We start from the raw sequence: 20,514 nt of genomic DNA on the forward strand, positions 1-20,514 counted from the left end.
CTTCTTTCTCTTCCCTCCAACTGCTGGATGGCTGCAGGCATCCATGATGGTGTTTGACATTCCAGACCTGCTCACAGGAAGAGGATGCTTGGGATCTGTTGTGTTTTCAGAGTCCTTCCTGACATCACAAATACAGGTCAAAGAGAAAGGTGAGTGGTTTAAATTCTAAAATTCCACACCACTCTTGTCCTTCTGTGATGGGAAATCCAAAGGAATTCCAGTGGCTGTTTTTGCTCTTACCCTGGTGGGTTTGGAACACTGATAGCAAAGGAAGAACCAAGGAAAGATCAGAATAAATCAGGATTTCTTTGGAACTCTGGAGCAGCCATGGAAGGATCAGAATAAATCAGGAATTCTTTGGAGCTTTGTGTATATCAGAGCACAAGAGTACTGGGAGTTACTGTTCTGTGAAAACTTCATTTAAACACTCAGAAATCCTTAAAATAATAAGATTTTAATATTTACTATAGAAATTTCCAGTCTTAACAGTAACATAACTGGGCATTCTGAAGTGTGGGGGTGGTATTTAGTGGCTATGGTGATATTAGGTCAGAGGTTGAAAAGTTTTAAATTCAACACCACTCTTGTCCTTCTGTTGGCTTTGCTGTAATGGGAGAGCCAAAGAAATTCCAGTGGGTGTTTTTGCTGTTACCCTGATGGGTTTGAAACACTAAGAACAAAGGAAGAAGCTGTGGAAAGATCAGAATAAATCAGGAATTCTTTGGAACTCTGGAGCAGCTCTGTGTGTGTCAGAGCACAAGAGTACTTGGAGTTACTCTGCTGTGAAAACTCCATTTAAACACTCAGAAATCCTTAAAATTATAAGATTTTCATATTTACTATAGAAATTTCCAGTCTTAACAGTAGCATATATTATACTCTGAAGTATGTGGGGAGTGTAAATTTAGTGGCCATGGTGATATTAGGTCAGAGGTTGAAAATTCTAAAATTCAACACCACTCTTGTCCTTCTGTTGGCTTTGCTGTGATGGGAAGACCAAGGGAATTCCAGTGGGTGTTTTTGCTGTTACCCTGGTGGGTTTGGAACACTGAGAGCAAAGGAAGAACCAAGGAAAGATCAGAATAAATCAGGATTTCTTTGGAACTCTGGAGGAGCTCTGTGTATGTCAGAGCACAAGAGCACTGGGAGTTACTCTGCTGTGAAAGCTTCATTTAAACACTCAGAAATCCTTGAAATAATAAGATTTTCATATTTACTGAAGGAATTTCAAGTCTTAACACTACCATACTGGGCATTTCTGAAGTATGTGGGTGGTATAAATTTAGTGGCCATGGTGATATTAGGACAGAGGTTGATTTTGGTGATCTTGGAGGTGTTTTCCAACCTTAATAATTCCCTGATTTCACTGCTTTGTTTCCCGTGGCTCCCCTGCAGATGGCAGCATCCATCCAGACTCCAGGCACGTTATCCTGACTGCAGCTATCCCAAGATTTGCTTCTTGGCTGGTGAGTGAGAGCACAGAGCCTCAGCTCAGCTCATCCTCAGGGCAAAACTTGCTCTGGGAGTGGGCTTGGCTGAGGGAAAATCTGGAACCTGAGCACTGAAACACAATGTTGTAATATTAACATGCCCTGGTTTTTTAGATTTGGATGATAAGTGAAAAATTAAGCTGGTGGTTCCATGCATAGCAGGAGTTTTAAACTATTATTATTATTAAAATTATTAAATTATTATTATTATTATTATTATTATTATTATTATTATTATTATTATTATTATTATTATTATTATTATTATTGGAAATGTCATTATTATTACTGAGAATTCAATTTATTATTATAATTATCATTATCATTAATTTCATTTTCATCTCGTCAGGTTTTTATCTTTTTAAAGGTCTGGTTGTTTTTGAAGTGCACAGTGGGACTTTTGAAAATTCTGTTTATTGTGGGTAATTTTAGATCAGCCCAAAAGAAAGCAAAGTTTGATTCAAGACCTTTGATGTTCTACACTGTGTAAGAGATAGAATTCCAAAGAATATAACAAAACTGGGCATTGCCCTTGGCAATGCATGCTTGAACAGTAACAAAAAATAAAGCTGCTTGCTTTCTATCTATATAATATTTTAATCTATAAAACAATTTAATGGGGACAATGTGGTGCAGGAAATTATTTTGGTCCCATGGTAACACATGAGTTTTAAGAGCACAAAATTGTTTTTAAAACACTTTGGGCTCAGGGCTTCTTCTGTCTGTGGTACCTGAGGTTCCTGTGGCCTCAAAACTTCTTTAATGCTTTTTATTTAATGTTAGATTGCTTTATTTATATAAATCACAATTAAAATGGATGCTCTTTCTGGCTGCAGGTTGAAGACAGTGATGTGAAGCTGTCTGAAAAGGCACAGCAAGTATTAAAGGTAAAATTAGATATTTTTTGTTGAACTAAAGAATTTACACTTTGATGAACCAGGATTTGAAAAACTTGAACTACTACCAGACTCTCTTTTTATTCTGTGTGTTACTTCTCTTCTACAAGACTTGCCTGTTCTGCTCTGTCTTTTTCAAAATTGCACATACAAAATAATATATTGTGTGTAAAAGTTGGAGGCTTTCTTTATTTCAAAGAATCATAAAACCCAAGAGCAAAAAGAGTCCTAATAAAACTATGATTTCATGGAAGTCTCACTAAACATTACTCATGGAGCTCATGTGTCTCCAAAAACCCCTAAAACTTGATGCAACTTTCTTTTAACTTAATTAGCATGCTAATGTCTAAAGGAAAACACTCTAAGCACTAGGAAAAAAAAAAAAGAGTTTGGAATCTGGAAACATCTTAAATCACATGAGTTTCACATTTGTGGTGCAATTTGTGGCTCCCAGGAATGTTCATTATAAATAGATTTAATTTCATGTAATATACTTTTAGCTCAGTAGATGGACAAAGTAAAAACAAAAAGCTCAGCCTTGTGGTTGTGACAATAACTTGTAACTTCATTGCTGCTGGCAAAACCAAAATGGGGGGAAGGCTTTTAAAAATTACCCTCTTGCCTTGCTCTCTTTCCCTGGTCCATGCAGGATAAAAATCTTTAAAAGTTCTTGACTGATACTGTTTGAAAATCAGATATTTTCTCTTGGAGCAAAAGCAGGAGAAAATATTCCTGCTTGGGTTGGTCCTTGATCCAGTCTGTGATGTTGCTGTTTGATTTTTTTCCTGTTTAGGAGGACAAATCTTTCCTTGGCACTTTACTCACTGGAGGTGATGGAGTTTATATCTGTTCCAGCAATCCACAGGCCATGCCTGCAGAAGGTGAGGTGAAGTTTGTTTTATTTATCTTTTTTTTTGCTTGTTTTTTCTTGTTTTTAAACAGGAGAGAGGTTCTGGGATTCACACTCTGGTGAGCCAAACTGTGCCATCATCTTAAACTTCGAATTTGTCTTTCCATATCTCTTGTTTTTAATTCTATTTTTTTGTTCCCAACCTCTGCCTGGAAGTCCTGGAAGGAGAATTCCTGCAGAGCTTTGGGCTTTGCAGACCTTTGGTGGGAGGAGGCTTTTCCCCACAGCTCACCTCCAAAAATGCCCAAACTGGCTCCTCCTGTCCTTGCCAGATGTGCTGCCAGATGTTTTCTGCCTTTTCTGTATCTTTAAACATGAGATTGGAAGGACTGGCCATTGCAGAAGGGCTTTGGGTTCCCACCTCAGGAGGAGAAGGCAAATATTCCTCCCAAAGCCTCCTCCAGGAGCTGATGTGTTCCAGGTTTCTGCCACTGCCATTTTCTCTCAGGAATTCAGAATTTGTCAGCTCTGGTGCTCAGTGTGGCACAAAAAAAATGCCTGAATTTGGTCCTTCAGATCCAATCCAGTTACAGCTTTTTGACACAACATCCCTGACAGCAATCTTGGATTATTCCTCTTTTTTTGGTGCCTTTTCCTTCAAGAACTTAAACAACATGAATATCCCAGGAATAAGACTGAAAACAATTTGATAGGACTGTTTAGATTTCCCTCTCTCCTTGTGCCTTGAATTAATATATTCTTTTTAAGGCACAATACTTTAATTTTCTATATATTCTATAGTATATAATTCTATTCTAGGGTATATTTCTGTATATTTTCTATAGATATTTTCTACAGAGGAGGTGCTGCTGTCACAGTGCTGATGAGCAGCAGGAGGTGCTGAATATCTGACATTAAGTGCTTGCTGCTGACAGTATTTAGAGGAGAACCTTCAGCTTTATTGTCTTTGCCCTGGAGTGTGGAGGATAAATAATGATGTGCAAGGCAATTAAACAGCAACCCTCACATAAGAGCAGCTGCTTTGGCTCTAATTGATCAGATTTCAAAGGGAAGAGGTTAATGCAGAGTGTGATGTTCTGCTGTTTTGCAGTGCAATGCTGTGGGCACTTGTTCACTCAGTAAATAACTGGAGAGCTCTGGATTTTATTTTATTTTTTTTTTTCTTTGTTAAAACTGGCTCTGTGTGCCTCCAAAGGAGCAATTTTTTCCTTTTTAAAATTTTTATTTTTAAGGTTTATTTTTTTGAGATTTGTGAAGTTCAGTGTTTTACCAACTCTTGAGCTGCAGAGTTACAAATAGATGCTCTAAAGACCATTAGGAAACACTGCAAGGAACATGAAATTTTTTTAGGTTTCATATGACAGTGAAGCTGATTTTGTTCCCCAATTTGTTGTGCTCAAATTTGGGCTCTGCTGAGTTGCAGCCCTGTAGTCTGGCACTATGAGGTGCAAAAGGTGCATAAAATTCATGCAATAGTTTAGGCTGGAAAGAATGTTAAAGAACATTTAGATCCAACCCCTCTTGCCATGGGCAGGGACACCCCCTACTAACCCAGTTTGCTCCAAAAAAGTTAATTATTAAGTAAATTTTCATTTAAAAGGCTAATTTTAAAGTATTTCTTTTAAGTTGAAATTAAACTTAATGTTAAATATTCCATTTAAACATTTTTACACTTCAGTTTGTTACATTATTTAAATTTTCAATTGTTTTGGATGTAATCTTTACTTGAGTTCATGTATTGTCAATTTTGTAGTTCTGGAAGTTTGAAATTTGGCAGGATGGAATTTTTTTGCTTTTAATTAAAAAAAAGTGCCTCAGAATATTTATGATAAGTGGTTCTGTGGTGTCAGATGAACTTGGATTGTAGTCATGATTCCTGTCCTTGGTGATGAGATCCAGTAAAGACTGAATGGTTGTAAATATTATCCCAAATTAAAAAAAATAATTTTATTTAATAAAAATAAAATAAATATCTGTAAACATTATCCCAAATCTAATTTTCTGCTTGTTAAATACAACAAAATGCTGCAGGAACATAGATTTCTATCTCAGGAAGACAAGACATTCATCATGAGAAGCTGAAAAGTTGATTTATGCCTCATACAATTATTTTTCCTTCAAATTCTAGGCAAACTGTATTTCTTTTCTGATGGAATTCTGTTCTGTGATCCCCACCATGGCAGCATTTCCGTTCCCAAGAGCCACATGAGTTCCATTTCTCTCTATGATGGGGTGAGTATTTTGTCTTTTCTTTCTGTCATGAAGTTTCCATCAATTTTTAACAATGATTCTGTTGGGTGCAAAGTTTAGATTTAAGTTTTAATTATCTGTACAACTGTAATAACTGATGCAAATCACTGCAGTTTTGGTGCTGATTAAATGAAATTAGTGAATAAGGAGGAGAGAATTTTGTATTGGAGTTAGCATTGTGCTGTGAACAGTGTGAAAACTGCTTTTTGTTAAAAGAAAAATTACAGAACATGACATTCATCAAACATCTCACAGGGTGAAGGGATGGATAGAGAAGAGTTCAAGGTGTGGTGAGTCATGGAGGGTGAAATTCTGCCTTTTATTAGAAATATATTTGAACCTGTCACTTGGCCAGCAGAGCAATGTTCAGGCTCAGTGGGAATTGAGGGGTTAATGATGGCAACTCAGCTCTGTCCACCTCAAGGCAGAAACACTGTGTTAACCATCACTTCTTCAGGGTGGAAAAGAGATTATTTGTGTTGGTTACTGTTTCCTAAACACTGGGGAAAAAAAATCAAGTTTCCTTTAGTTTCCCTTTTGTTCAGGTACAGTATTCCCCATTTATTCAGTGACCTCCCTCAGCATTGTGCTGGGTGATTTCATCCCACAATACAGGAAACCTGTAAAATACAATAAAAATGGGATTCAATTGAGTTGAAAACACAGCAGCTCAGAGAGTCTTACCTTAGCTGCCTTTTCTTGGACATCAGATTGATTGCCCCTCGTTTCAGAAGCTATTTTAACACTGACCTTCCTGGAATTGTTTGACTCAAGACACTCACTTTCATAAAAGTTGCTATTTCTGGGACCTGGCCATCATTCTTGAAATGATGCCAGATTTTTGTGTGAAGCTAAGCCTTGACAGGGAGTGTATTATTGTTCTACTGACTTGGCAGAATGTGAGGGTGGAGGGTTTGGAAACTGTTAAGAAGTGACAGGAGGAGCAGGGAAATCATTGGTTGCTCTTTCCAAAAGTTCCTGCAGCAATATGGATGGAGAAGAAAAAGGAGAATTTAATGTTCTGATGAAAATAAAAGATAACAAACTTTGAAGTGATGCAAAATGCAGCTTTTTTAGCAGCTTTAGCATGATGCCTGTGAGATATTCTTCTTTTTAACTTGAAAATACCTGGAATTCTGCTCCTGTGCTCTGAGGAACTGGGCACTGAGCTGCCCCTGAACTCCTGAAATCCCTGGCACTCTTTCAGGGCAGGGGAGATTCTGGCCATTCATCAAGGGAAAAAATATTACCAAGCAATATTTAGATTTCACAATGACATGAACATCGTGTAAAACTTGGAGCTGGCTCCTTTCAACCTCGTGTCTGTGGAGATTATTGCTGCAGCTGCTTTTCAGCTTTTTTCAATTTGTGGAGCCCAAAATGTTTTCCAGGAGCAGATTTTGTTGGACACCTCTCGTGCTGACAGCAGCGTGGATGAGCTGGCCTTCTTCCACTTCTCAGGAAATCTCTAAACCATCCTGAAGAATCCAGGATCTGTGGATTCTGTTCCAAAAGTCATTTTTTCTTAAAAGAAATTGTTCTCTTTGAGGAGAATATTTTTGTATGTTCTTCAGTGACCTCGGTGACTTTGAGAGGATTATTTTTATGATTAATCCTTCAGTCAGCAAAGCAGAGAGATTCTGTTTGCAAATGTCTCTGAGTTGATACCAATTCTTATGTAACATCTCCCCAACTTGAGCTTTTTCTTCTCAACAATGAGTACAGTGAGTTCTTTGCCCATTTCTATTGAAAGTGAAGGGGATGCCACTAAAATTCTGATTTGAGCCCTACATAATTGAATTCCCATTTCCCAGAAATGCTTCATGCTTCTGAATTGTTCTGATTTTCTAAAACTTTGATGTGAAAAGGGTTATAAGTGAAAAGGGCTTGAATATAAAACACTTCAGCATCCTGCAGATTTGTATATAAAATCCTGTCCTGGATTCCACAGTCATGGAATGGTTTGGGTTGGAAGGGACCTTAAAAAACATCTTGTTCCACCCCCTGCCTTGGAACTCCTTCCACTTTTCCAGGTTGCTCCAAGCCCCATCCAGCCTGGCCTTGAGCATTCCCACCACTCTGGGGAAAAAAACCCAAAACAAACTAAAAAAAATAACCCCAAAAAAGTCAGTATTTTCTCAGAAAAAAATTGAACCTGACTTCAGTTCTTCTGAGGGAAACACAACCTGATGGCTTCAGCCTCCCTTGTCACCTTTTTAGGTGGCATTGAATTAATTTTTTCATCTGCTGTCTGTGTTGGAGATGTGAGTTTAGACAAAGAGTTGTTGTTTGAAGCAGAGGAAGGGTCTAGATTTTGGTGTGGACAAGAGAAGATATTAAAATTTAATCTTTGTTTTCAGGACAAAAGTTTAGTGCTTCACTCAAACTCAGATCCTTTGTTTTGAGCTTGTGATATCTCCAGTACCTGCAGATATTTGTGCTCCACCCCTCCTGCTCCATCTCATGCAAGTAGAAAAGATTAATTTTAATTTGTCCTGTTTCTTTCTTTTCCAGGATTCCAACAGCATTGTTGCTGCTCTCTTTATAGACTTCAAAAGTTCCCTACTTCCTCATCTCCCCATTGAATTCCACACCCAGAACAACTTTCTGATGATTGCACTTTTCCCCAAAAGAAAGATTTATAAAGCTTTTTATTCCCAGGTAAAGGGAAAAAAGTTTTGTTGGGGTGGGGGAGAAACCACATAATTGCTCTGTGTCTGTTTAAGATGTGTGAGAAAAACTCAAATTTCTGTAAGAATTTCCAGTGCTGGTGCTGCTCGTTGTGTTTAATGCTCCCATGTGCTTTCACTTTGCCTTCTGGAGGCAGCCAGGGCTCTAAAATCTCCTTTTTTGAGCTGCATTTCTGGTGTCTAATTTGCTGCAGGGATTGTATGGAGTGGCAGAGGTTCCATTGTGTGTTTTTGTGGTCAGACACATTTGGATCTTGATCCTTGGGGAAGTGGAGTTAAAGTTTTTCAGTCTCCCATATGGCATTGTATTATTCCCTAAGTAGATTGGCTTCTTGCATTGTGCTGCAGAGGCTTTTAATAAACCCAACTTTATAACAATAGTGCTTTTGAGGAAATGAGCCTGGAGATTTTAGGGCTTCACAAGGATTTTTAGGATGTGCTCATCACACTGGCTTGGAAAAGACCACCTAGCTCAGTGAATAGTCCCCACTGGTCATATTAATGGTCCCATAAAATGTCTCCTCCTTTTATCTTAAGTGTTTAAATTCCTCCCACTGTTCCACTCTGAATGGTTGGCAATCTGTTGTTTGTTTGTATTTGAATTTTCAGCCTATTTTATTAATTCTACTTCTATATCTGTTTTATTTTTCTTTTCTCTACCAGAACACATCCTTGAGATACTCACAAATCTCAGACTATTCTTTCTGCTTTATTTGGCCTAAAAAAACAAAACCAGATTCTTTTCAATCTATGCCTATAAAATGTTCTTTTTTTCTTCTGATAGTTGTAATGCTTTTCTTTTGATCTGCTTTTTGACTGTAGATATCCAAACTGTTTGTAGTATTTGAGATGAGAGTGTTTGTTTCCTCTATTGCTTTTTCTCAGGGCTATTTATTCCTGTCCTCCTTTGAGTTAATTTTTTTGCTGAAAGTTTTTCATTTGGCGCCACACCAGTTGCTTTGCTCAAGCAGATAAAACAAATCTTTTGTCTTCAGGGTGTTCTCTCATGAACAAAACTCTCCATCAAATTGACTCTACCTGATTGTGTAAACCATGGAAATATATTAAAGTATTTTGTCAGTATTTACCTTCAGGTGTTTATTGATTTCCTCCAAAATTCTTTCTGAAAGTCTCTGTGCCTCACAGGTTACAAAGATTCACTAAAATTTAGATGCTGCTTCTACTCTTCTCAATTATCTGGCTTGATATCTCACTCACTGGAGCTGTACTTTGATTATTCCAAACCTCCTGGAATTAGGGAATTGCAACTGCCCTGTTACCCAAATCTGGGTTTGTTACAAACTGAGATGAAATCTGCTGTGCAGGATGAGGTGATGCCTTTGCTATCCTCACTCTAAAGGGAGCAGGAGGAAAATTTGTTTAGACTTTGGGCTGTGTTGATTTCTCACATTTTTTTCTTTGATGCCAAAACAGCTCTTTTTTAAACTTTCTTTAAGTTATACAAAAGGCTCTGATATATTTCTTCTGGGCCTGATATATTTCTATATTTCTAACAATTGCTAGCCTGACCTATGTTTTCACTTTATCCCCAACCCTTTGACTCTTACAGAGCACAATTTTCCCTTCACCATTCCTTTTTTCCATCTCTCCCAGGCATTTTTCAGTCCCTTCTGTGAGTTTTGAAGTGGTTTTTTCTTTAGTTATGTGGATCCTTCTGCATGAGCAATATTGCCTTTGTTAATATCAAAAGTATATTTTATTTTGATGGTTTTTATCTCCTACCCTTGTGTTTGGGATGCTGAGTTTTTAATGGAAAGCAGTCGTGTCCCCCCCAGTTGTTTGTCTTGCAGACAGTTATTGTGAAAAATGACAATGGCTGTTGCCTTCACCTATGAAAAGAAGGGAAATTCCAAACACTGACAGGACTTTGTGATTCATCTGAATCTGATTTCTAGGTTCCCAGTGCCATTCAGATTAATGTGTCTTGGCTGGAGCAATTGGATGGGAGCCAGAACATTCCCTGGAGAAACGAAGGGTTTCCTTTTCTTTTGGGAGGGAACAGAGTTTTTCTTCAATTTTGAGTAATGATTGCTGCAATCTCACCTCATGAAAATTACAGCAGTGCTTCAAAGAGACTTGAATTAATTCAGTTCCTTCTGTAGAGCACTTGGGCCATAAACATCTACATTTCTATCAGGGAAAACCAGGCCATATCAGTAAATTCCTAAAGCTCTTCCAGTCTAACCAAAGAAAAGGTTGCAAAATCTGATCAGTGGATTTGAATTTTAAAATTGGAAGGGACCTCAAGGCACATTTCATTCCATTCTCCCAGGTTTCTCCAAGCCCCATCCAACACTTGGACACTTCCAGGGATGTGTCCACAGCTTCTCTTGCAGCAAAACTTTTATTGTGCAATATTTAATGACTTGTGAAAATGTGTCTGTATTTTTAGGTGAGCAAAACCAATTCCTAAACAAATTCACAGCAAATTTGGGAAAATAATGACACTCATGCATAAATCTGCTTTATTCCAGGTTTTCTCTTCATGGCATAACCAGACAAGCTCAGGATTATCTTTAAGGGTTGTCCCAGAAGAATTCCTGTCTGAGGAACAAAAGAGGCTGTAAGTTCCTCCTAGTGCAGTTACACAGAAGCTGCAATCAGAAAAATGCTGTTATTTATTGGTTTTGATAATAATAATTAAATTCTGACAATAATTTAAAAAATGGTGCATTCTTAGTGCAACACTCAATTTTTTTTGGTACCATTTAATATGTACCCATGTGATTTAAAGAAGAGAAATTTTTAGGTTTCTCCTTTAACTAATTAATTAATTTTCTTCTTTTAGGCATTCCAGTGTGCAGAAGCTCTTCAATGCCTCTTTTGCTTCAGGGGAAAGATGCAGGGAGCTGAAACTGTCTGCTGCCATTCCAGGATTGGAGAGGTGAGAAATTACTTTGGTGTCCAAGGGATTCATTCTGTCAGAAATGAGACAAAACTGTTTTGGTAGATGTGATAGCCATCTAAAAATATTTCTTAAATAATTCTCTCTTTACACTAGGATGTTTTTATTCTGAGATAAATTATTTCCTCTCTCGCTTGACCTTTTCATAGTCTTGTTTTAGTAATTTCCCAGCTATTTATGTGGATGAAATCTTTTTTTAGTAATTTCCCAGCTATTTATATGGATGAAATCTTTTGCTGTCAATTGTAAAGAAATAAACCTTTTAATTTTGGAAGGTTTGTGCAGCACTTCACAGTCAGCAGTGTCAGCACCAAGCCAGTGATGAGGGCACATCTTCCTGTCCTTCTCCAAGAGTCAGAAACCATTTCTGACAGCAAAGCAGAAGGTGATAAGGTAAGGAAACAACTCCAAAATAGTTCCTAACCCTCATATAGAATATTTGGAATATTCTGTCAGTAGTTCTGTTGTAGTGTGGTAAAACACTAATCCTGTTCAGCCATGCTCTGCCTCCTCCTCCACTACCACCAGGTTTTTGTCCTTTTTTTTCCCAGGTTATATACTTAATTCTTTTCCATTTAACCAATCTTTTGGAAGTGCAAATGGCCTTTCAAGCCGATGAATAAGAGGCAGAAAATGAGGTGTAGATCTTTAAGTGAAGTGTTTTCTCTAATGTCCAGAGAGACTTTGCCCTAAAGCAGGCAGCTTGTTTTTATGAATTGCTGAATAATTTAACTGAATTGTTCTCTGGAACATAAAAGTCCTTTAAATAGCATAGAGGTAGCACATGAGATTTAACATTTGCTGATATTATCTGTATAACAATCCTTTCTCTATAGGGGCAATAACAATTGCCCAGTTTAAGGTGGGCTTTAAATAGCATTTTTAGAGAAAATATTTCCTTGGAACTTCCCAGCTTTTGAAATCTGCTGAAAACAAAGCCAAAGCAGCAGGAATATAATCTTTCCTTGCAATATTGCTGGGGTCTGGTTCAGAGACCATTCTGACAATTAATAAACCCTTAGGAATGTTTTAAAATCTGATTTTAAGGTTGGTTAACTGTGGAATTAAAAAAAAAAAAAGAAAAATCAATATGAATCATAGAAAACAGCCTTTTTTGTGTCTGCACCAGTGTTTCTGTGGTTATTTTGTGTTTAGACTTGCCTTGTCCTGTCCCTGTGTTGCAGGTGATCATCACCATTCTCACTGGGCTGCCCGGGTGCCGTTCCAGCGATCTCTGTTCCTTCCTTGTCACTTTTACCAAGGAGCATGGGAGGTGTGTGCAGCTCTGCTTACACTGATCACCAAAAAACAGCTTGGCATGAAGGAAAAAAACTTATCACTGTTTTATTTAGGTTTTTAAACCTAATTTCAGACTGACAGATTCACCCTTAAATTTATACATTTAGGCGGGAAAACAGTGCAGGAGATTTCTTTGTTGCCTATTCCATTTATTGATTTGTAGTGATTCTTAAATGCTTTTTTTCTTCTTTTTTTTTTGAGAAAAGAGTGTACTAACAGTCCTTGCCACAGCATTGTTTTTAATTTGGCCTGGTTTGAGGTGCATTCAGGACGTCTGTTCTATGGCAATGAGATAAATCTGCTATAGAAATTTGCCACTCTGTGTCTTTATAGAGCTTCTGAAAAATAAAAAAAGGAATCCTACCCTTTTAATTCTTACAGCCAAACACCTTAGCATTTAATCTTAGCTATGTTCTGCACTGTTCTTACTTTTAACTCAGTTTTATCAAGTTGATTCAGAGCAGTTTTTTGGCTCTGTTATAGGGCAAACACGTAAGGTGACTTTTGAAGGTTGTGTAATAACACGTCTCCTCATGTTTTCCTGCAAATGTCATTGTTACTTTCCATTTTTGCACTGTAATATTTTCATGCCCAGAGTCTTGAATTGGATTTATCTAATTTTTGTTTACTGCATCACTGCCAGTGATCAGAATTACTCATATGATGTACAGCTTTGAAAAAAGCTGGTGAATATTGTTTTATTTAAAAACAACAAAAAACATCCACAAACCCCTTTGGCAGCCATGTAAAGAATGTGCATATGCTGGAAATGATAGAAAGCCAAATAAATTCCCCTTCCCCACGTGGCACGAGATGACGATGAGAGATGTGAAATCGTTGGCCTTGTCAAACTTCATTTTGGTCTGTTGCTTGAAAATAAATGTTCTGGTTTGAAAGCAGTGAGAGACTCCAAGTCAGAAATATAATTTATTAGGAAAAGGGAAAAAAACCCCACAAATACATACAGTAATACAAAAGAAAAATCCCTGAGAGAGTCAGAATACAACCTGACACCCTGTTGGTAGCAGTTCAGTTGGAATTGTGGCTCAGCCCTCCTGCAGTGCCAGCTGTGGCTCTGCTGCAGCAGGGATCCTGCACAAGGGGGGAGTTTTCCTCTGCAGCTCCAGGGCTGCTGCAGATGGGCCTGGGCTCCCTCTGGCCATGCAGGGCAGCAGAAAGCTGCTCCTCTGGCAATGCAGGGGGCAAAGGCTGCTGGGGTGTCCCAAAGCTCAGATTGGATCCAGGTAGGAATGCTTGGCTCCTCCCCTGGGCGGAGCATCTCCCCATGGGATGGTGGAATTGGATCAGCCATGCAGGGACACTCACTGGCCATGGACAGAAGATAATTAATGATTAATGGCCCATTAACAGAATGTATGTCACAGATATAGTTTATGAAAAATCTTTTCGTTAAGATCTTTTCTCTTGAGAAGCTGAGAGGCCTCAGAAATGAAGTGTAAACAATGGTTATCTGCTGCTGTGGAATGCAACAGGTGCATCTTTGACTGGTCTCATGTGGTTGCTTTTAATTAATGGCCAATCACAGTCCAGCTGTCTCAGACTCTGGTCAGTCACAATTTTATTATCATTCTATTCTTTTCCTTTTAAGCTTTCTGATGAAATCCTTTCTTCTATTTTTTAGTATAGTTTTAATTTAAAATATATATCATAAAATAATAAATCAGCCTTCTGAAACATGGAGTCAAAATTCTCATCTCTTCCCTCATCCTGGGACCCCACCACAAACATAATTAATAATTAATGGTCCATTAACAGCAGATATCTCCCCGGAGGGAGGATTGGCTGTGGAAGAGATAAAGAAAACTGCCCAGTGAACAGGAGATAACTGCTCCACCTCTGACAGGTGGCAAATAGAATACAGATTGCCCTCAGTCTAGGAGAATAGGAAGAAAACAGAAGTTTTGTGTGCCAGCTGCTGACCTGCCTTGCTCCCTGTGTGTGCCCCAGGTGGATTGTGTATCGGCAGACCATGGACAGCCCACAGTGCTTCAGTGCCTCCCACTTCCAGCGCTTCCTGGCCGGGCTCCTGGATGCCCAGCAGAACCTTGGGGTCCATCAGCCCACCCTGAAGAGCTCTGGGAAGCCCTCTGGGAAGAACAACAGGCTCCTGGTGGTGCTGCAAGGGTAAGGAGCTGTTGTGTAGAATAAGGCAATTCTGGTTTTTATATGGACCAAACTCAGCTTTTCTGTCCCTGTTGGTTTTGTTGCTCCTGTTAAAATGGTGTCCTCAGCTTTCCTTCCATGGTCTGGGTGCACTCAAAACCCAGAACCCCTCTATGGGCAGCAGGGGAGGGGGGATTCTGCCCCTGTGCCCTGCTCAGGTGAGACCCCACCTGCAGAGCTGCCCCTGCTCTTAGGTCCCACCAGCAGAAGGACCTGGAGCTGCTGGAGAGAGTCCAGAGGAGGCCGTGGAGCTGCTCCAGGGCTGGAGCCCCTCTGCTCTGGAACCAGGCTGGGAGAGCTGGGGGTGCTCCCAGAGAGAGCTCAGAGCCCCTTGCAGAACCTAAAGGAGCTCCAGAAGAGCTGGAGAGGGACTGGGGACAAGGGATGGAGGGACAGGACACAGGGAATGGCTTCAGATTTAAAAAGGAGAGATTTGGGTGGGATGTTGGGAAGGAATCCCTGGCTGTGAGGGTGGTGAGACCCTGGCACAGCTGTGGCTGTCCCTGCATCCCTGGAAGTGTCCAAGGCCAGGTTGGAGCAGCCTGGGGTAGTGGAAGATTTCCCTGGTTGTTGCTGGAGGTTGAACTAAGGTGACCTTTAAAGGTCCTTTCCAACCCAAACTGTTCTGTGATTCTGACTCCAGAACTGCCAGCAGAGATCAAACTGTCAGAAATCTTGTTGCCTGATAGAGCAGGTGATAACAGAGGAGGGCTTAGTGATGTGTTTTGGATAAATGCCATTTTCCTTGTGGGCTAAAGGTGAAGACTGAGCCACCTACCTGTGTTTGACATTTCCATCTCCAATGTAGCATTTGAGAACCAGGATCATCTTCTGAGTCATTAGAAGGTGACACAAACCGGGGTGAGGGAGGCACTACCCTGACCTGGCTGCAGTGATTTCCAGCTCATCCTTCTCACTGAGGGTGTACAAATGGAGCTCAGCATTTTCTTCATTGTGGTCTATTCTGATCGTGTTAAAAACCATCATTTTTACCATGTTGGAGCCAGATTGATTTATTTTTTTGTATAATTAGTAGGGATGGTGTTAAATCCATTGATGGGCAAAATAACTGATAATCTGGTAGCAGCTCTGGCTTCAGGAACAGAAAATTGGAAGTTTTTAATTCTTTATGGATAGCTGGATGTTGGTGTAGACAGCTTTAGAGCAGCTGGAGTTCTTTAAATATCCCATTCAGCTGATAACTGAATAAAAATTTGTAGATAAAAGTTTGTAACTGGCTGAGAAATAAATACCTGAAACTAAAACTCAGGTTCACCTAAGCCTTGATGTCATACAGAGATAAAATGCAACAGTGATGAAATCCTGATAAAAAATGGATGCATTAGTGGTAGGAACATATTTAAATTGGGATGCTGATAAATGAGAGAGGCTGTTATTTTGTTCATTTTTTTAACTCAAATTGTGCTTAATTTGCTTGGCATTAGGCATAAAATGTTTGTGTTATATTGTGCTTTTTGTGCTTTCTGCAAGCTGCCAGTGTTTCAGTGCAAGGTTTACACTGTTTTTCTCTGGATTGTTAATAATTTAATTTTAATGTGACTTCTAGTCTTTTTTTTTTTCCTGGATTTGCTTAATTTGTCTGGATTTGCTTAATTTGTTTGGATTTGCCAAGCTCTGAGCTACTTTCAATCTCTTTTTGTAGCTCTTTTGGAAATCCAGTTTTCCTCCAAGCCATCAATTTCTTCCTGAGTAGGGAACTGTTCTGGATCTCTGAACCCATTTTTCATTTGGGATTCTTGCAGGTACACTGATGTTATTGATGTTGTGCAAGCTCTGCAGACTCACCCTGACCCAGAGGTGAAATCTTCTTTCATCATTGGAACAATCAACACCTGTGTGGAGCCTCTGAGCTGCTACATGGAACACAGGTGTGCTTTGAAATATTCTTACAAGTTTAAGAGCAGATATGTCAATTTTTGGTATCACTTTAATAATAATTAGTGATTTGTGATGGTTAAAAGCCACTTAAATCCCATAAAATTGCTTAATAATCCATCTTGGAGGAACTTGGAAGTGCTGTTTGGTTTATCAGGATGGCACTTGGTTTCCACTGGGTATATAATTATATAGAATATCAATTGAAGTTCAGCTCCAATAGAAGTTCAGCTCCTAGAAGAATAAATAAATTTTGTGTAAATATAAATCTTCTGGTTAAGGACTTTGTAACTCTGAATAATTCTCTTTTTTGCAATCTTGTAGTAAGGCAGACTAAAAATGGAGATGTGCATCTCATGGGGTATTGATTCTGCCACTACTTTTGGATGTTTAAAAAGAATTTACAGGTTTCAAATATGGAATTGAAGGGACACAGTCCCTGAAATGGGGAAGGGAATGACAAAGCACGGAAGCCAAAGCATTGCAAGTGTTAAAATCTGATATCCTGGGTTACTGCAGAGCCAGGGTGGGGAGGAAATGATCACAGAGCCAAGTCACTGACCTTTGCAAATAGTTTGGTTTCATAGTAAATGTGTGTGCTCCAGACTTCCAACAAACATGGGAATCATTTCTCAGACCTACCTGTAAAATTGTAACACTCCAATTTTTTAATTATGCCTTGCAGCTGATTTGATAAAAGTAAGTTCCAGCAGTTAGAGTTTTTGGAGTTGGTAGCACTGCTTCTGTTTGTGATCCAACTGTGCATCACAGCTTAGAGGAGAACTGCCCAAGCAGTTTCTAAAAGTGCATTCCTGACATTTCCTGGCTGTTTTAAAACACTAACCAAGGTGCTGCTTGTGCTTTGCAGTAGTCAATAAATAGACTTTACCTTGCTGCTTCTTCTTGTCTCTGTGACAAAGATACCAAACAAATATTAAAGACTACATAAAAAAATTCGGTGAATTGATGCTGGAGTGCTGTTTAAACTTGTTCTTTCCATAATTCTAGGAAAGACAAGTTCCATTTCTGTTTTATTTTTAACTTACTAATGTGTTACTAGTCCTGGTACTGTGTAGTGTTTAGCAGCAGCAGCCTGCAGTCCTTTCACACTGTTTTTCTCCTCAAGTGCAGAAGCAATTGAAGGCAGAGGCTCAGCCTGTGCTGGAGATTATTTCTATTTTCCTTTGGAGTTTGTTCTGATAAGAATTTCCCAAATAGCCACACAGTGTCCATGGCAAACCTTGCAGTTGGGAAGATTTGGTGATTTCACTGGGAGAATGGAACAGAGTGGATTTCATGTCTGGCTTGAAACTTGCACTCAAGAAAATCAAACCCATTTCTTGCCTCAGAGTTCATCACTGTAGAGATCCAGCTCTTCCATGAGCATGGCATGAAGCTTTTCCCCATTCTGAATTAACAGACCAGGGCAGGGGACAGGGGAAGGGAACAGGTAAATTGCCCTTTTTGAGGTTTTGTGTCCATGACAAAGCTCCTGAAAAACATTGTCACTTGTCTGGCACAGCAACAGAAATTGGCATTCTGTACATCCAGTCTTTCTCTGGAAAGTTCCCACTCTTTAAAAGGCACAATTCTTTAGGGCAAACTTTAAATTCCTATTGTTTAAATAAGAATTCAAATAACATTGAAGCATTTCTGCTTCAATTCTTAGAGTTCTGCTTCTATTTCTTAGAGTACAGAAGAAATTACATGGTGGGAATTAGCTCTTAAATCTGTTACAGAATTAAAACCATCTACAAAACTGATTTTTGGGGGAAAAGTCCTGAAAGACATAACCTGTGAGGATGTTGCAGTTATATGGATTGAGGAAAAGAAGCATGAAAATGGTTTGGTTTGTGAGATTTTGTCAGCATCCAAGTGAATGTAAATGTTTTACTTAAATAATAATATCAATTTTTAATATGTGAACTTTTTGGTTTTTTAGGCTTCTTTTTCCCAAGTTCTTGGACCAATGTTCACAAGGTATGTGTCACTTTTCCTGACTTTGAGTTCTACAGAATTGGTCATTGTTGAAGGAAAAACTGCAAAATGCCCAGGACAAGAGTAGCTGATTTTCTTGCAGTCAACATGCTGCAAGAATTACAAATACCTGAGCCATGTGGCCAAATAAATACCTGTATTTATTATTTTGTGCTATTAATAGATGAGACAAAGAGTCATGATAAACTCTTGGAGGTAAGAACAATCTCTGTCAAACAGGCAGAAAAGGTAAAAATTCTGGAGCATGATCCTTTTTGAAGTCCTCATGTGCAGGATGGGTTTCCTAGAATCATGAATTAAACTGCTCACACTGAGCTGTTGTAACTTGGAGTGAGATGGATTGAACTGGAGTTCCACCCTCCTTTGGGGATGTGTGAAGAAATGGAGCTTTCCTTTCATTTCTGCTGTATTAAAAAGGGCAAAATGAGGGGTGACCTTGTTCCCCAAATCCTCCTCTTGGTGTGGCCTGGAGGGTCCTTGCAGGGTGTTCAGTTTTATTCCTGAAATCAATCACTGGCTGCACTGTCCTCCTTGCCAGGCTTGGGAATTAAAGCAGGATTTGGCATAAATGGGAAATGATCCTTCCTCACCTGCCCTCAAATCCCTGCCCCAACTGTTCAAGGCCAGGTTGGGTTTATTTTGGGTTTATTTTTGGGTTTATTTTTGGGTTTATTTTGTCTTCATATTTAAATGCAGTTGTTGGATAATCAGAGTAGGATTCTGTGCTCTTCTGGTGCTGCTTCAACTCTGATTGCTCTGCTTGGCTGTCAGAGTGCTGCCATCTCTTTTTCATGTGTGAAGAGAATCTTAAAGAATGAAGTTGTGAACAAGCTGGACAGAAAGTGGGTGCTGTTATATAAATCAATATTTTATTTGGGAAAAGTTGGTGCTTCGAATTGGAAAATTATCATGTGTACACCCTCTGGTAAAATTGAAGAGAGCAGGAGAATGTTAAAAATATGAAGAATTCTTAATAACTACAGAGAAGTTAAAGGTGAAAATTATTTTATGAAAGAATAAATAAAACACTCAAAGTTTTGTTTTTCTTGAAGTGAATTTGTGCAGACTGGATTGGGTGAGAATTGGTCATTGTTGAAGGAGAAACTGCAAAATGCCCAGGACAAAAGTAGCTGATTTTCTTGCAGTCAAAATGCTGCAAGAATTACAAATACTGGAGCTTAGAGGAATGTTCTTGTGGCAGGGAATAATTTCTCCACATTGCAGTGTTGTCATGCAGTTCTGTGACACAGAATGTGACATCAGGTACCCTAGAGGTCCCTTTGTGGAAAGAAATTATTTCACAAAAATAGGGGTAATTTTTATGTAAAAGGTTCAGGAGGAAAAGTATGCTTTGAAGTGAGATGTGGCACACTTAAACTTTCCAGACAGATGCAGAATTGTGCCATGTGTGCAGTAATAGAGAATTTACATCTGCATAATTCATAGAATCACAGACTGGTTTGTGTTGAAGGGACCTTAAAGAGCATTTAGTGCCACCATTTAGTGCCACCCCCTGCCATGGCAGGGACACCTTCTACTGTCCCAGGTGGCTCCAAGCCCTGACCAACCTCTCCTTGGACACTTCCAGGGATCCAGGGGCAGCCACAATTAAAAGAGAATTCATTATGCTCCACACACCTGGGAATTCATTTTGGCTGCAACAACAGCAAGATTTAATGAGACATTCACACTGAGATATTAGTTCATATTTCTGGAATGCTGTGCACCCCAATATTGTTTGTTTTGCTGTGTCACCAATGGGTCAGGACTGTGTTGTGTTGGTTTTTGGATTTTTTTTTTTGAAGTTGGGATTGAAGGTACTTGAGATGATATTTTCTGTTTAGATTTAAATGTTTATTTTTAAAATTTATACTACACTTTTATAGGTGGTGAGTTTTGTATTTAGTATCCTACTAACAAGGTACAAAATGGTTAACTACTTTTTGTTATAAGGTTTTTCAAGGTTAAACTATCTAATTAAGAAATGATACTTAAATTGTTTTTACTTTTAACT

At 38.9% G+C, this 20,514-nt stretch overlaps 1 protein-coding gene across 1 annotated transcript in view; it reads left to right on the top strand.

The window, feature by feature from the left end:
• DNAAF9 (dynein axonemal assembly factor 9) overlaps positions 1–20,514 on the top strand; it is a 75,764-nt gene that overhangs the window by 39,274 nt on the left and 15,976 nt on the right. Inside the window, exons 17-29 of the mRNA XM_058804358.1 lie at positions 38–149; positions 1,396–1,466; positions 2,327–2,377; positions 3,180–3,267; positions 5,386–5,489; positions 8,022–8,168; positions 10,693–10,781; positions 11,007–11,102; positions 11,399–11,516; positions 12,308–12,396; positions 14,391–14,567; positions 16,370–16,495; positions 18,445–18,482. Of these exons, the coding sequence (XP_058660341.1) occupies positions 38–149; positions 1,396–1,466; positions 2,327–2,377; positions 3,180–3,267; positions 5,386–5,489; positions 8,022–8,168; positions 10,693–10,781; positions 11,007–11,102; positions 11,399–11,516; positions 12,308–12,396; positions 14,391–14,567; positions 16,370–16,495; positions 18,445–18,482 (1,306 nt within the window). The remainder of the gene's footprint in view (positions 1–37; positions 150–1,395; positions 1,467–2,326; positions 2,378–3,179; positions 3,268–5,385; positions 5,490–8,021; positions 8,169–10,692; positions 10,782–11,006; positions 11,103–11,398; positions 11,517–12,307; positions 12,397–14,390; positions 14,568–16,369; positions 16,496–18,444; positions 18,483–20,514) is intronic.

The sequence above is a fragment of the Ammospiza caudacuta genome, chromosome 4 (assembly GCF_027887145.1).
Source record: "Ammospiza caudacuta isolate bAmmCau1 chromosome 4, bAmmCau1.pri, whole genome shotgun sequence".
NCBI classification, from domain to species: Eukaryota; Metazoa; Chordata; class Aves; order Passeriformes; family Passerellidae; genus Ammospiza; species Ammospiza caudacuta.